Source organism: Notamacropus eugenii, chromosome 2 (assembly GCF_028372415.1).
Source record: "Notamacropus eugenii isolate mMacEug1 chromosome 2, mMacEug1.pri_v2, whole genome shotgun sequence".
In the NCBI taxonomy this organism is placed as follows: Eukaryota; Metazoa; Chordata; class Mammalia; order Diprotodontia; family Macropodidae; genus Notamacropus; species Notamacropus eugenii.
Genome location: NC_092873.1, coordinates 438,620,548 through 438,637,785, shown reverse-complemented (window position 1 = coordinate 438,637,785; position 17,238 = coordinate 438,620,548). Strand labels below are relative to the sequence as shown.

At 44.0% G+C, this 17,238-nt stretch overlaps 1 protein-coding gene across 7 annotated transcripts in view; it reads left to right on the top strand.

Moving 5' to 3' along the window:
• NAV1 (neuron navigator 1) overlaps positions 1 to 17,238 on the top strand; it is a 343,043-nt gene that overhangs the window by 300,770 nt on the left and 25,035 nt on the right. For all 7 annotated transcript variants that reach the window (XM_072648221.1, XM_072648220.1, XM_072648219.1 and 4 more), the window contains 6 exons: positions 7,657 to 7,795; positions 9,639 to 9,936; positions 10,715 to 11,405; positions 12,205 to 12,648; positions 13,265 to 13,306; positions 15,077 to 15,225. In XM_072648221.1, the coding sequence (XP_072504322.1) occupies positions 7,657 to 7,795; positions 9,639 to 9,936; positions 10,715 to 11,405; positions 12,205 to 12,648; positions 13,265 to 13,306; positions 15,077 to 15,225 (1,763 nt within the window). The remainder of the gene's footprint in view (positions 1 to 7,656; positions 7,796 to 9,638; positions 9,937 to 10,714; positions 11,406 to 12,204; positions 12,649 to 13,264; positions 13,307 to 15,076; positions 15,226 to 17,238) is intronic.

The following is a 17,238-nucleotide window of genomic DNA, read 5'->3' as shown; positions in this document are numbered from 1 at the left end:
CACATTTACATCAGTTTGTTGTCATCACAGCTATGTAATATAGGTGCTATTATTATCCCCATTTTACAGATGAGGAAACTGACCCTGAGAGCAGCTGAATGATGTTCTGGGGCCATAGAACTAAATGTCTGAGCCAGATTTCAAGCCCTAGGACTATTGAACCTCTTTGGGCCTCAGTTTCTTCATCTATGAAATGAAGGTGTTGGGACCACATGATATCTAAGTTTCCTGCCAACTCTTATATTTTATGATTATATTATCTACCTGTTTTTGCCTAGTGCTATGCTAAGGACCATAATTAGCCACTGACAGATAGAATCCCTTTGTCATCTGGGAAATCCATTTCCAAGTAATTGGAAAAGCTGTAGTTTCAACAGACTATTATTTTTGCTTTGATTGTTTTGTGACCTACACATGCTGCCGGCGTGGTGTGGTGGCTAGAGTGCTGGGTTTACTCAAAGGATGTGGATTCAGACCTGATACTATTAAAATGATCTTCCTAAAGCTGAAGTCTGAACATGTAACTCCTCCACCTTCCCCATTCATTCAACTCCAGTGACTCCTATCACCTCCAGGATCAAAAATATAATCCTATCTTTGGCTTTCAAAGACTAACCCCTTCCTCCCTTTCCAGGATTCTTATACCTTACTTCCCTCTATGTATGCTGATAATCCAGTGGCTTCCTTTGCTCATCCTCCAATACAACCCTCTCTCAGCTCTGGGCATTTTCTCCAGTTGTTGCCTCTCAGAAGAGGGAACTCTTCCTCTTCATCTCTGCCTCAGGTCCCCTTTCTTCCTTCAAGTTTCTTCTGAAGTCCTACTTTCTGTGAGAAAGAAGCCTTTCCGAGTCCTTCAGCTTAGTGCCTTGGAGACTATTCTCAGTTTCTCCTGTATGTATCTTGTTTGCATGTAGTTGTTTTCATGAGCTCCTTAATAACAGGGACTGCCTTTATTTGTTTCCTTTTTTTATTTTTTAATCTGATTATTTATTTATTTTTGTTACATTTTAAGTTCCAAAATATTTTCTTCCCTCCCCACTAGAGAAAGTCACCATTTGATAAAGATAGATGGATGGATGGATGGATGGATGGATGGATGGATGGATGGATGGATGGATGGATGGATGTTAAGTCTTACTAAACATACTTCTATTTATCATTTCATTCTCTGGAGATGGAGGTGGATAGCATCTCCCTTCAAAGGTCCTTTGTGGTTGATTTGAGTATTTGTAATACTCAGAATAACTTAGTCATTCACAGTTATTCTTTGAACAATATTGCTGTTACTGTATACAACATTCTCTTGGTTCTGCTCATGCCACTCTTTGTTATTTCATGCAAATCTTTCCACATTTTTCTAAAATCATCCTGCTTGTCATTTCTTACAGCACAGTAGTATTCCATCACAATCACACACCACAACTTGTCCAGCCACTCCCTGGTTGATGGGCATGCCCTCCATTTCCAGTTCTTTGCCACCACAAAGAGAGCTGCTCTACCTTTCTCTGTTTCTCCAGCCCTTAGCGGTGTCTGGCACGTAGTAGTTGCTTAATAAATGCTAGCTGACTGACTGACTCATTATGTAACCTTAGACAAGCCACTTCACCCCTCTCTGCTCAGATTCCTCATCTGTAAAATAAAGAGTTGGACTAGAAGCTTCTGAGTTCTCTTCTAGCTCCAAATCTATGATCCTACAATCCACTAAGAGTCTCCCCCACAAAAAAATATTGACATATAGGTTTCATTTTGAAACAAAACTGAATAAAAATTAATTCCATTCTAAGAATTTTATCACACACCTGGAGATAACTGGAAACCTGAAATGTCTCAGAGACTGGGTTCCCAATCCTTAACATTTTTTTTTAAAAGCAGTACAATTAATTCAGATATGGCCACAGACACTTAACTACCTGTGTGACCCTGGACAAGTCACTTCATTTCTGTTGTCCCTTTGCCTCAGTTTCCTAGAAAGGCTGATACAGCACTTCCTTCAGCTCACTGATTAAGCATTCGCTTCTTAGAGTCTGTGCAGGATATTGGTCATCCCAGCTCCAGGTGTCAGGTCTTACCGTTGGCTTTCTTGGCACCCTCTGGAAAGAGCTCTATTATTTTTAATAAAAAGGCCAATGGCTACATTGTATATAGTGCTTTGTGGTTTGCAAATATCACCTCAGTTGGTCCTCACAAGCCCTGTGGGCTAGGTGCTATTATTATCCCCATGTTACAGATGAGGAAACTGAGACTGAGAGATATTAAGTGATTTACTGGTAAGTGTCTGAAGGAGGATTCAAACTGAGACCTTCCCGATTCCCACACTTTTATCTCCTATACCTCCTGGCTAGTTCTCAAGGGAGCCTAGTACTGAGGCCCTTCCCGCAGTCTAAGAAGGCATTTGCATACTCTGCTTGTCTAATACATTTTGCTACTGCTCCAGAGGACTTTGCTGTAAGAGTGTGTGTTTAATTAGATTGATCCACTCCCTCCCTCCCACTTCTATTATGTCCTCAAGAGATTGCCCAGAGTCCCCTCAGGCACTTCACTAACCTACACAGTCGGTGACCTGTAAGGGAATGTTGACCCTAATACCACTATGGAATTGACTCAGTACCCTATTCCCTCACCCCCTTGTCCCTAAGGGAACCATGTGGTGCCCATCCATCCCCATGGGCTCTGGGCAAGGAGAGCATTGCTGCTTCTCAAACTCCACCCCCCTTTTCCCCAGGCACCCACTCTTTTATCCCTGATCTTCCCTTCTCTGCTGATCCTAAGAAAGGAACTGATTGATAGGCCTGGAGATTAACTTTCCACATGGTTGGCCATGTTTAACCCTGTGTTTTCTGGGATAATCCAGGAGGCAGAAAACTAGCCTTCTGTACTACCTCTCCTATGCCGAAGCTTGCTAGATGAGGATGCAGTAACCAGTTGGAGAGGGGATCTACAGGCTATGGCTGAATTAGACCTTGGAATATGGACCTTATCTGAGCCACAAGGACAACCTGAGCAACTAAAGAAAAGAGAAGTGTGAGCAGGGACCCAGAAAGACAGCAGAGATGGATTTGTCACTGAGAATCAACATATCCCTCAGGCTCCACCCAGTTTGAACATGGAATTCAAAGAGCAGAGAGAATTCCTATTTTTGAACATTCTCCTCTGGGCAGATCTGTCAGGAGTCTTCTAGGGGGGTTTTTCTGGTGGTAAAATCTATAAATGACCCCAGCTTGGCTTTTAAATGATAACCAAATGCTTCCCGCCTAGTGATTTTTTGAGTACCCTCAAAAATTCTTCTGAGGACACCTCCAATTTCCAAAACTTCCCCAATGAATACTACTTTAGTTTTGGCCCTAACTAGCCTGGGAGAAAGGTAAATCTGGTCCAGGAAAGTCCATATTCTCCCCTATCAAACATGGTCCCCCAGCCCCAGCCCTAGGCTACTATGAAGGCAAAGCAAAGCAAGAGTTCTCTGGCATTGGTGCTCTTGAGACTTCCACAGTCCCTCTCCAAAAGCTTGTTCTAAGGTCTTTCCCTCTGCTGAGGCCTTAATTTCTAATAATTAGATTCAGATGGAAGACTCAGTATCATAGGCACTCTTTGTCTTTGGCCTAAGAGGATGTTATATATTTCATTTGTGTTTGGTGGCCAAGGATCAACTCTTGCTCTGGGACACATAATGGGATCATTGAAACAATCTTGCTTCCTCCCCAGGTCCCCTCAATCTCCTTATTCTGTAAAATGGGGAGAGTAATATCCTGGATGGGGATAAGTATAAGATTTAATCTTTGATATGAGCTCAGAAGAAAGGTCAGTCATAGCAGCCTCATAATTATATTTCATAGTGACAAAGTATAAATAACATGAATCAAGCACACTCCATTCCTCATGCCTTCTTTTGCACTTTCACTCTCTCTCTCCTCTCTCTCAGTGTTTGGATAAATCACTACAGAGCATCCAAGCCAAATGTCCAAACCACCCACTCTCTTATTCCCAGCAACTGAGTTAAAATGAGACCAGCTGAAATCTGGGCCAACCCCTCCAATGACTTGCGTGTCTGATTATTATTCCATGATATGAAACTCAAAATAAATCAAAAAAGAAAAATTTGCCAGACACTAGCTAATTCACAAAAACACATTTCTAACCTCCTGAGTACTCACAAAAGCTGAGATACACTAGTGCTGCTGCCCCTATGCTTAAGGGCCCACAGAAGAACCTTAACAGATCTCTCTCCTCCCCACCACCTCCTTTCCCCTTCTCTCCCCCCTTCCTTACACTTCTCTCTCCAGATAGATAGATAGATGACTACATATACATACATACATGCACATAGCATAGCCTTATTGAAGTTTTGTATTCAGCTTTAGGTCCCATGCCACTGAATGGGAGCACCATGTAGAATCATGTGGAAAGAGCACTGACCTAGAAAGTCCTAAGATGGGAAAAGCCCTAGGTTCTAAGTTCTAGTTCCAGTTCTGTTACCATATTACCTTAGCCAAGTCATGCCTAATTTCCTGTAAAATAGCAGATGAAAGTCTGTTTGGGCCCTGTGGTCTCTCAGACTTCTCCAGCTCTGACATTCTAAGGTTTTTGAGTCAAGTCTAAGAACAAGAGACGGTGGCTGAACTGAGAGACTTAAAAACATGAGAAGAGGTGAGAGACCTAGAACAAATTAACATCTTAGAAATGAGAGAATACTGGAAGATTTTCAAGAAGCCTTCCTTCAGCTTTCCTGAGGATGGAACAAGAGAAAATTGGTATAAAATTGGTACATAAAGAGAACTCTTTAGATTAGACAGAAGGTGGAAGTTTCTGACCACATGACATGTTAAGCCAGAAATGAATTTCCCCCCAAAAAAGACAATCATTTTTAAAGTAGAATTGTTGCAATTTGGACCTCCTTTAGGCTGGACTATTGCAATAGCTCCCTAATTGGCTTCTCTGACTCCAGTCTCTCCTCTCTCCACTCCATCTTCCCCACAGCTGTCAGAGTAATATTCCTAAGCCCAGATCTGACCATGCTACTCCTTATCCCTGCTCTAGAAACTTCAGTAGCTCCCTGGTTCTCCTAGGACATTTAGATATTTAACGTTTAGAGCCCTTCAGGATCTAACTCAAGCCTACCTTTCCAGACCTAGCCTGCATATCATTTCCCTTCACTAGCTCTATGTCCCAAGCAAACTACTATTACCTGCTATTTTTTATATATGACATTTCATCTCCTACCTCCATGCCTTTGAATTATTCCTGGAATGGTCTCTGCCCTCACCGTTACCTTTGGGAATTCCTATTTTCTTTCAGGGCTTTCATGTGAGGTCTTTCCTGATTCCTCCCAGTTGAGGGTATTTCCTCCTTTCCCCAATATTACTTTTGTACATATTTTATGTTGGTATTCTGTGTACATGCTGTCTCCCCCTGAGTGGAAAATAAACTCCTTAGAGAAGTTCTGTCTCATTTTTGGTTTTATTCCTCCAGAGCCTGGCATGAATAGACACTTAATGTTGGATTGAATTGGCTCCAAGTTTAATGGTCTTAACACTATACATGGAGATAAAATAAGATTATTAGTACATGAAGCAGGGTCTCTTTATAATTATATATGGATTCACACACACATAAGATATATAACAGCAGCCTCTCTTTGACAGCCTAGGCCTGTTATTCCAAGCAATTGGCCAAGAAGTTAAATGATGCCGTACATTCTCAGCCCCTACCTCTCTCTGGCCTTCATGTGCCCCCAGCAGTTAACTTCTCAGCCATACCACGAGTCTGATTCATTTAACCTTGAACGATAGCAGAGCATAAAGACTGTCTAGAGATATCAAGTGACCCCTGCAAGACCTTTCTTAATATGACTAAAGACTGGAAATAGGGCAGGGGGGAGAGGTAAGGAAGCAATGCGGGAAGTAGGTCAGGAGGGAGTCCAGTGGAAAGTCCAGCTTCAATCATTTGCTATTGGAAAGCATAACAAGAAGCAAAACATATCTGGAGGACTGAGGGGAGAGGAAGAAGAAAGATGAAGAGGAATGGGAAGAAAAAAGATAAATGGGGGGAACGGTAAACCGAGAGAAGTTGCATGATTTATATGAAACTTAAATATAGCTTCTAATAACTCCAAAAATGTATCTTTAAAAAAATAATGTACCTTTCTGTTTTGGAGATGGGTTATTTTGTCACCCCTATCCCACTCCCCTCCTTACCCCCAGAAAGTTAGAGGTTAGCTCCATTTGCAGAGGAGAGATAAGGAGATTAATTTCTATGACTGCAGTGTTTTCTGTGGTTCACATTCTAAATACATGGTCCTTCTGCTTAGGATTAGCAGAAGGGGACTATCCCTATAAATACAAATAGGCAACATACTTTATTAGCTGTGTGACCTCATACAAGGGAACCTCTCATTATCAGTTTTCTTATCTCTAAAATGGGATAATATCTTCTCAACCTACTTCACAAGTTCATTGCAATGAATGCTATTGGTAAACTTTAGAGCATTGTACTAATATGAGTTATTGTCAATAGTGATCAGGCTGATTAAAAAATCTAAATGAGGGGTGGTAGTAGAGAGAATAAGCATTTATTAAGAACCTACTATGTGCCAGGCATTGTCTTTACAAATATTTTCTCATTCGATCCTCAGAACAACCCTGGGAGGTGTGTTATTATGACCTCCAATTACAGTTGAAGAAACTGAGGCAGGCAGAGGTTGACTTAAAGGAAGAAAGACAGTTGAAAGGAGAACTGTTAATCTGAAGTAAAAAGGTTTAATCTTGGAACCAATTACTGAAAACTGGGGGACAAAGAAAGGAAAAAAAATATGAAAGAGAATAATTGCCCACTACTTATACTTAAAACTCTAAACATCTTACCTTGTCATAGTGTTCATTGAATTTTTGTTTTCTATTATGTGGCCCTGGCCTTATACAAATAGAGATAGATAATTTAAGTACTTAAAATGTACTAGGCAACGTGTGAAGAATAATGTCAAAAAGCATGAATCTACCCACCTTCAAGGAGAGTACATTCTAATGGCGGAAGATCATACGTAAGAATGGAGCTGGAAGGGGTGGGGGAAGCACACAGAAATGTCTAGGGAGTGACTGGGGAAGCCTGGCAAGTTCCAGACAAGTTGTGGCGAAATCTCTCCTATTCAATCCCAAAGTCCCCAGGGCATAGTATAAAGTTTGGTTTGGTTTTGGGGAGGGCAGGGGAGATTGGATCTGGGGATGATAGGGTGAAGACGACAGGAAATGACTATAATGTCTAGAAGGGCCTTGGTATCTGAAGTGATTAATTTGAGCCATTAGATTGAGGGGCTTCCCTTGCACCCAGGAAGAGTCAGCCAACTTCAGTTTGGGTGAACACTAACCTTATAAAATGACATCTTGGAAATCCTCCCCTGGAAATTACATCAGTTGGTGGTCAGTTGTAGCAACCCAGAGCTAGGTATAGATTCTTGGCTACACTCTGAGAAATGGGCTTTTTACAGGAAAACCCTGAATTATAAACAGATCAAAACTTTACTCTCAGTCATTGGTGGTTAGACTACCCCTGTAGCTCTCTCCCTCCAGATGATGCTTTACAGTAAATCTTTCCTCTAAGAACAAGCCATTCCTCTAGTGCTCTGCTTCTGTCTTAACTTCCTGGCCTTTCTCTCTTGCCTTACAGCTGGGATGAGAGCAGCAGCATCAGCAGTGGCCTCAGTGATGCCTCCGACAACCTTAGTTCTGAAGAATTCAATGCCAGCTCCTCACTCAACTCCCTCCCCACCACGCCTACTGCTTCTCGAAGGAACTCAACTGTAGTGGTAAGTGAGTCTGAAAAATGGCAGGCCAGAGTGACTCTGACCCACAGTACAGGAGACTCTAAGAGACCAAGTGGGCAATCTTCTCAACCCAGGCCTTCCAAGGACATATACATACTGACCCATTTCCTTGTGCCCTGAACCACATTCCTTAGTGAGTCAGGGCAACCACATTGACTAAACCTTCCCCTGAACCATCCAACGTGTCTAGAGTTAGAAGTTGTATCTCCTCCCCACCTCTGCAGTTCAGGAGTTCCATTAATTTAGGGGTGAAAAACACAAAATGTGAAAAACACAGTGAGGACTAGAGTGGGGAAAGAGGCAGCCAAGACCTCTCTTCATTTAACTCTTGTGTTCCACAAGTATTTCAAACATGTCCACAACAGAACTCACCAGATTTCTGCCCAAACCCACCCCTTTTCTGAGCGGTTTCCTCCCACTTTCAGGGGAGCCACCATCTTCCCAGTTACCCAAATTTGAAGCCTTCTTGTCATCTTTGACTCTTCCTCCCCCCTCACTCTCTATATATAATTAGTTGCAAAATCTTGTTTCTATCTCCATAGTATCTCTTGTATTATCTCATGTATTCATCCCCTTGTCTCGTCTCACACAGCCACCACCCTGGTTCAGGTGCTAATCACCTCTCCCCGGGACCAATCCTATGGCCTCTTCATTGATCTCCCTGCTTCTGTCTCTTCTCATTCCAAACCCTTCTATGCAGTTGCAAAGCCACTTCCCATAGCATAGTTTGTAACATGTCATCCTTCTACTATTGATTCCCTGACACTTCCAGAGTTAAAGCCTTGCATAACCTGGCCCTGTCCTGTCTTTCCAGTGTTATTACACATTACTCCCCTCCTCTCACTCTACAATCCAGCTTTACTGACCTCCTGGCTGCTCCTCCTACACAACATTCTATCTCTTCCCTCTGGCCTTTGCCCTGGCCATCCCACATGCCTGGAATGCCTTCCCTCCTCTCCTCCACTTCCTAAAATCCCTGGCTTCAGTCAGTACTCAAATCAAAGGGCATTTTCTGCAAGAGACCTTTCTCAGCCTCACCCTCTCACCCTCCAGCACTAGCATCTTCTCCCTTCTGGTTACCTTTCATTTATTCTGCATGGATATGTATGTGTACACATAGGGTATTCCAGATAGATCAAACTGGGAGGGGAAGACCCTCAAGGTTGCTGTCCAGAAGAGAAACAGTTACCATTTACATTCACTCTGAACCAGGAGGACCCAAAAAAAAACCATTAAATGGTGCTTGGACAGGTCAGGGACCAACTGTTGTCCAATCAATGAGCATCTCTCTGATGTCATGATCCTCTTCGAGAACAAAGGACAAGCCACACACATGGTCCTGATAGATATATCAGTAAATAGATACTGGACTTTTGGAAAAGTAAAAATGGTCTTTGCCATAAATGAACTTATAGTCTAACAAATCTGTGATATATACACATATGCACACATACAGATAGATATAGATATGTAGATCTATAGGTATATTAATAGATAGAGATAGTATGTTCTGAAAGTCCTGGCATAATTTTAAAGCTCTTCTTGGGGACACCCTGTACATATATGTATATATACATAGATATTTCCATACCGATATATATGTGTATTTATCAGGCATATTGGCTCTCCCATTAGATCATAAGCTACTTTAGGGCAAAGGCTATTTTTGCCTTTTCTTTGTATTCTTAGTTCTTAGTATAGTAACTGGCAAATATGAAATCCTTAACAAATGTTTGCTGATTGATTATAATCATCCCTTCACCTGTAAATCTGGCAAGTAGTTCAGGCAAGGCCTAAGTCTCTCCACCTCTCTTCCCCTCCCCAGTTACGCACAGACTCAGAAAAGCGCTCACTGGTGGAAAGTGGGCTAAGTTGGTTCAGTGAGTCAGAGGAAAAGGGTCCAAAGAAACTAGAATACGACAGTGGCAGCCTTAAGATGGAGCCTGGAACCTCCAAGTGGAGGCGAGAACGGCCGGAGAGCTGCGATGAGACTTCCAAGGGTGGAGAGCTAAAGAAGCCCATCAGCCTGGGAACCCCAGGTTCCCTGAAGAAGGGCAAGACTCCCCCAGTGGCCGTCACCTCACCCATCACTCATACAGCCCAGAGCGCCCTCAAAGTAGCAGGTAAGCCTGGGGAATGGGGTGGGGAGGGGGCGGTGCAAAACAGGGCTACTCCAGCTTGGAATCTTCTTTACTTCTGCTCCTGACACCAACCCATGGGATGCTTCCATAAGCTTCCCAGTGGTTTCTTCCAGAATTGCTTCACTCCTCTTTGACTCTGGGACAACGTCCATACAATCCTAGAGATGCTGATGTACAAGGAGAGGATTATCCCTAAGGCACTTGTTTTCTATCCTAGAGAACTTCAAAGAGATAAATCATAAATCAAACAGCTCAATCAAGACAGTTTTTTATTGTCTGTAAATGTTCCCAGCCAGCCCTATGAATATCTCTTAGCCTTTATCAATATCTCCCTCAGGTCAGTGGTTGCCAGTTGTTTTCTTCACGTATAAGAATCCCCTTGTAGTTTTTTTGTTTTTTTATTTTGCTTTTCCAGAATTCTTATTGGGTTTAGCCCCTTCTTGGCCCTGATGTATGAAACCCCATCCATCCTAGCCACTAGAGATGCTCCTGCTATGAAAGCAGGGTACCTAGACACTTCAAGTCTTTCCAGAACAATCCCCTAGGTGCTCCTAGGAGATTTCTGGAATTTTCCTCCTTTGGCTGAGGCTTCCTGAGCGTATCTGATGTCTGTTCAAATTTGACTGGGTTCCCCAAATTCTAGATCTGTAGCAATTTGACTGCAGTCCATTAGACCTGCACAAAGGGACAGTAAGGAGTTTCAAGAAAGGTAGTTAGTTTCTCATTCCCTAGACCTGACCTCCTCCCTACTCTCTCACAGGCAAGCCTGAAGGGAAGGCCTCGGACAAAGGCAAACTCTCCGTGAAGAATACGGGGCTGCAGCGCTCCTCCTCAGATGCTGGCCGGGACCGCCTTGCAGATGCCAAGAAGCCCCCCTCAGGTATTGCCCGACCCCCCACCTCAGGCTCCTTTGGCTACAAGAAGCCTCCCCCAGCCACAGGCACGGCTACTGTCATGCAGGCAGGTGGCTCCGCCACCCTAAGTAAGATCCAGAAGTCATCGGGCATCCCTGTCAAGCCAGTGAATGGACGTAAGACCAGCCTGGATGCCTCCAACAGCACGGAGCCTGGATTCATGGCTCCAGGGGCCCGCACCAACATCCAGTATAGAAGTCTGCCTCGACCAGCCAAGTCCAGCTCCATGAGTGTTACTGGCAGGGGCGGACCCCGTCCTGTGAGCAGCAGCATCGATCCTAGTCTCCTTAGCACCAAGCAAGGCAGCCTGTCAACTTCAAGGCTGAAGGAGCCTTCCAAGGTTGCTGGGGGTCGGACTACTCCAGCCCCTGTCAACCAAACAGACAGGGAAAAGGAGAAAGCCAAGGCCAAGGCAGTGGCCTTGGACCCAGACAATGTTTCTTTGAAGAGTATCGGCTCACCAGAGAGCACCCCTAAGAATCAAGGAAGCCAGCCACCAGCCACCAAGATGGCAGAGCTGCCGCCAACCCCACTCAGGTACTGGCATTCCTCGGCTCTCCTCCTTTTAGCCCTGTGATAGCACATTTGCATAGATGTACCTAAAGGTCTTTTACAAAGCTCTTTTCTCACAACAACTCTATGAGAGTTAGCTCAAGTGTTATTATTTTTATTTTTAAATAATTTGATTTTTATTTTTTTTGTTTTTTTATTTTATTTTTTTATTACTTTGATTTTCTCCTCAATTTCTACCCCACCCTCCCCCAGAGAACCATCCTTTCACAATGAAGAAATTAATTGGTTGTCTGGTTGGTTTTAAAAGAAAGAAAAAAAGAAAGGGAGTAAATCATTAAAAACCAATCAAGAGATTAAAAAAAACCAGCTAATGTTAAATTCAGTCCTCCATACCCATGGACCCCAGCCTCTGAAAAGGAACAGGGGAAATTATCTTCTCATCTCTCATCTTTGGGACCAAGCTTGTTCTTTATAATTTAGTCAAATATCATTAACCCTATTTACAGATGAGAAAGTAGAGGCATGGAGAGATTAAGTGACTTGTCTAGGGTTAAAGCCAGGAATCAAACCCAGTTATCCTGGTATTAAGTTCAGCATTTTCTTACAGCACTCTGTTCCCCATAATACATGACTTGTGCTATATTAATGTCCAGGTTTCTTTATAAAAGAGTTTATTTCTTCCTCTGTGAATATGCTGTTTTTTTTCCTTTAACTATCAGGGTCTAGGTCTCCTTCCAGTATTTCACAGCAGCACTCAGTATAGGGTCTGCCCAAAGGGAAAGGACCTTTACTAAATTATTTTTCTTAACTCAATTTCCCTCAGGGCCACATCCAAGAGTTTTGTTAAACCTCCCTCTTTGGCCAACTTGGACAAGGTCAATTCCAACAGTCTGGACCTACCATCCTCCAGTGAAGTCCACGCCCCCAAGATCCCAGATCTGCATCCCACAGGCTCAGCAGCGGGTGGTCCCCTTCCCACTTGCTTCACTCCCAGCCCAGCACCCATCCTCAATATTAACTCAGCCAGCTTCTCTCAGGGCCTGGAGCTTATGAGTGGCTTCAATGTCCCCAAGGAACCCCGCATGTACCCCAAGCTCTCTGGCTTGCACAGGAGTATGGAGTCGCTCCAGATGCCAATGAGCCTGCCCAGTGCCTTCCCCAGTAGTACCCCTGCCCCCACCACACCTGTACCCCCTGCTGCACCCTCAGAGGAAGAAGCAGGGGAGCTGACCTGGAGTGGGAGCCCAAGAGCTGGGCAATTGGAAAGGTAAGAAAATGGCAAGGGGAACTGTCTTCCTGGCCCTAGCCCCTTTCTCCTACCTGCCAAATTGATATAGCTGACTGATCCTTCTCCCTGTCACTATCCCCTACCTACCCCTTACCCACCTACCCATCCCCCACTCTCTTTATTGTCCTAGTTTCCAAAGAAGTTCTCCTAACCTGAGCCTTGCTTCCTAATCCTGGTAAAGTGTTTAGCCTTCCCAAGAGTAAAAAAGAGCTTCTGGGAAATCATCCATGGCATTCTCTGGGGCCTTTTCTCTTCTCTTTCTGTTTATGGAAATAAAGTAGTTCCTTGTTCTATCAAAGCTGGATGCTCTATAAGCAAGCCTCCAGAGCCTTGCCAAATTACCTCCAGTGAATCTTTCAGTCCAGTAGTCACAGATGCTATCTTCTGAGTTAACACAAGTAACACTTTGCATCCTTTCTAGTCATATATCATCCATGCACATGTCTTCTCCCTCTTAGATTGCAGCATCTTATATTTGAGTCTCCCTGAGCATCTAGCCTAGTGTTATGCACATAGTAAGTGCTAAATGAATGTTTGTTGCATGAAGTGGAACTGATTTGAATACAGTTGACTTTCTCCTCTTTCATTCCTATAGTAATCAGCGAGATCGGAACACACTTCCCAAGAAGGGACTCAGGTAACCCAAGATACATATTTTTCCTTTCTTCTTCTTTAGCCCCTTTTCCTTCTTTCCTGACAGTTCCTTCGATTCACCCACCCCCATTTGCTAGTTTAGTGACCCGCCTGGCCTACATGATTTATGAGTCAGCTCTATATGAGTTATTCCTTCTTGGTAAGAGGAAAAACATGTTTCTGCAGGAGAAACAGTGATTTGCACATAGTAGGTGACTAATAAGCGTTGATTAAGCCGAATTGAGACAATAAACATGCCCCTTTCATCCAGACCATCAGATTTTTCTCTGGATGAATTGTATCTCTTTCACCCCATACCTCAGGAAAATGTTCAACTGTCTGGTAAATTCAGATGGCCTCAAAAGGGCATCGTACTTGGCCAAATCCATGGTGGGCCTTCTGGTGAGCCAGTGGTTATAGCCAGAGTTATCTGGTCTGAGGCAGCATGGTTTAGGGGGAAAGATACTGGACCTAGAAATGAGAAAAATGAGCCTCAGTTTCCTGTACCACAAAATGGGAATAATAACACTTCTACTAACCAACCTCATTGGTTGTTATGAGGAAACAAAGAAGGAAGGGAAGGAGAAAGTAAAGGAGGGAGAGAGAGGGAACGAGGAAAGAAGGAAGGGAGGGAGGCAGGGAAGGAAAAAGGGAGAGAGAGAAAGGGAAGAAAGGAAAATGGAAGGAAGAGAGAAGATAGATGTTAAGTGCCTGCTATGTACAAGGCCAGTGGTGGGGAACCTGCGGCGCCTCCAGGCCACATGTGGCCCTCTAGGTCCTCAAATGTGGCCCTTTGACTGAATCCAGACTTCACAGAACAAATCTTTTTATTGAAGAGATTTGTTCTGTAAAACTTAGATTCAGTCAAAAGGCTGCACTTGAGGACCTAGAGGGCCACATGTGACCTTGAGGCGTGGCAGGTTCCCCATCTATACTAGGCACCATGTATTTTGCAAATAAATCATTTGATCCTCACAACCACACTAGGAAGTAGGTGCTTTTATTGTCTCCACTTTGCAGTTGAGAAAACTGAGGCAAACAGGTAAAGTGGCTTGCCTGAGGTAACACAGCAAGTAAGTTTCTAAAGCTAGACCTAAACTCAGGTCTTCCTGACTCCAGGCCCAACATTCTATCTACTGTGCCATTTAGCTGCAGAACCTAATATGTGGCCCCTAGCGAAGTGTTCCTGGCTACTTAGAAATGAGCGATACTGTTTCTATGATCACTAATCAAACGGTACTTTCCACACGCAGCCATGTGGCTACAGTGTGATATATAGTGAATAGGTCTTAGAATCATAAGACGAGTTCAAGTCCTTGGCCTGGTACTTGCTGGTTGAGTGAATGAATAATCTCTTAGCTTCCTCATCTGTAAAATAGGGATAATAGGAGCACCTCCCTCGCAGGGTTGTTGTGAGATCAAATGAGTTACCACTTGGAAAGCACCTAACAAACCTTAAGTATCATATAAATACTAGTTGTTGGTGCAGCCCGATGGAGATTCTGGGTCTACATCTATGCCCTGCTGTAGGGGATGGAGAACTAGACTTGGAGTCAGGAAGGTCAAGATTTAAATCTTACCCCAGATACCAACCAACTCATCTATAGCACAAGAGGGTTGGAACTAGATGGCCTCTGAGTGCCTTTCTGGCTCTAAATCTTTGATCCGTGATCACCCTTGTACTCACTGTCCCAAGCCAAATCAGCTCAGACCTCCCATCTCCCGGTCTCATCCAAAGCCCTGGCACCAGTTACACCCTGGCTGCTTCCTACAGGTACCAACTGCAGTCCCAGGAGGAGACCAAGGAGCGGCGGCATTCCCATACCATTGGGGGGCTGCCAGAGTCAGATGACCAATCAGATCTGCCTTCACCACCTGCCCTCTCCATGTCTTTGAGTGGAAAGGGCCAGCTCACCAACATAGGTCAGTGCTTTGCTTTGCTTTGCTTGCTTTCTTTCTTTCTTTCTTGGTCAATTTACTGTTGCATAGAAGAAAGGGGCCATCCTTTAGGTCAGGAAAGCTGGCCTCTTGGTTTTCCACCTCTGATTCATTTCACTGAATTATGCATTAGGGATGACAGTAGTAGGTGTCTTATGGTACTTCTGTTTCTCTATCCCAAACACAAACCAATGGATATTGGCAAATTGCTTTTGACTCCTAAATTAGAAAGCAGCCCGATTGACTCTTGGTATTCTGAGTCTTGCCTGGGACCACCATCATGCTGGGGGCACTGAGTGACAAAAACAAATACAGTGAGAGTGCTGGAATCTGCACCATGCTGGGGGTACTAAGCAACAAAAGAGAGTTTTCTCCTTTGTCCCTGCCGGCATCACAACCAAGAAACAAGTGCCCCAATCTCTTTGTCCTACCAAGCCTGGCCAGAAGTAGGGCAGTGAAGTCCTCATGAAGGTAAGGAGAAAGGAAGGCAGAGTGAAGAAAAGGTTTTGAGTTTAAAGGATAGGATCTGCCCCCTAGCACCAAAAAAACACCACACCCAGTTCCTCCTGCCTTACCAGCTGCTGCCTCTGGATGAAGGCCACCCTACCCTCAGGCATTGTGCTGCCTGGAACTTGTTCTGCCCTTAGTCCCACCCAATCTTTTCTTGCCTTAGAGCCCTGAGGAGGGGAAGCCAGGATAGGACTTTGTTTTCTGTAGGGGAAGAAGGGAAGGAAAAACAGCTGGGCACCACCACAAGACCGGGCTCAACAAGACTGTCAGTGTGATAGGACATGGGGCCAGACTGTCAGGGCTGTATGTGGTGTCTCTCTGGAAACCATTACCTGTTCCACTGGTGAGGAAGTCAAGGTGCAAGCGAAGGGTTCGAGGCTCTGTAACATGGCACCTCCCCTCTGTAACATGGCACTTCCCCGTGGCACTAAGAATCTACCACTAGTGAAACTGTGTGAAATTGGAGGTCAGCACAGTGCAGCACAAAAAAAGACTGGAATGCTGAGAGGGGAAAGTGGTTAAGTATCAATCTTCAGATCAATAAGGGTTATTATGCAAAGGATAGGGCCCGGCTGTTCCATATCACCACAGAGGACCACACAAGAGGAAATAGATTTATAGTTCAAGCTTAGGTACTCATGTTAAACAGGACCAGGGGGAAAGGGTTGCAAAGAATGAGAGAAGAAGGGTGAAAAACCTTCATCTGAAGAGATCTTTCAATTAGACATCAATCATTTAGCAAGCACCTATTATATTATATACCAAGCAATGTACCAAATACAAAGACAAAAATGAAACAGTTCCTCTTCTCCAGGTGACGTTGGATCTGGGGAGACAATGGATGCATATATAGATAATAAATCCAATATCATGGGGGGAAGGGCAAGGTGCAAGCCATGGGAGGCATCAGGAAAGACCTCATGGAGAAGATGGAGCTTGAGCAGAGTGTTTGAAGGAAACTAGGGATTCTGAAAGGCAGAAGGGAGGAGTGAGGGCCTTCCAGACATGGGAGACAGCCTTTGCAAAGACATAGAGATGGGAGGTAGTGTCATGGGTGAGGAACAATAGGAAGGCCAGTCTGATTGGACTATAGAGCGTGTGTGAAAGGGATTGGTGTAACAATAAGGCTGAAAAGATACACTAGAGCCAGGTTGTGAAGAGTTTTAAATGCCAAATAAAGAAGTTTGTATTTGACCTAGAGGTAATTGGGGTCTATTGAGTAGAGGACTTAGTCAGATGTGTGCTTTAGGAAAATCGCTTTTGGCAGCTATATGGAAAGTGGATTGAAGAGGGGAGAGGTCTGAGGTAAGGAATATGCTTAGGAAACTATTGCTTGGACTGGGGGAGAAATGATTAGGGTGGGGAGAAGGGAAGATGTGAGAGATGTTGTGGAATTGATAAGACTTGGCTAAGAGAGAATGAGAAGTTGAGGATAGAGGGATGGATTTCTCCAATCATCATGACTCTAGACAGAGCCTGATTGCACAC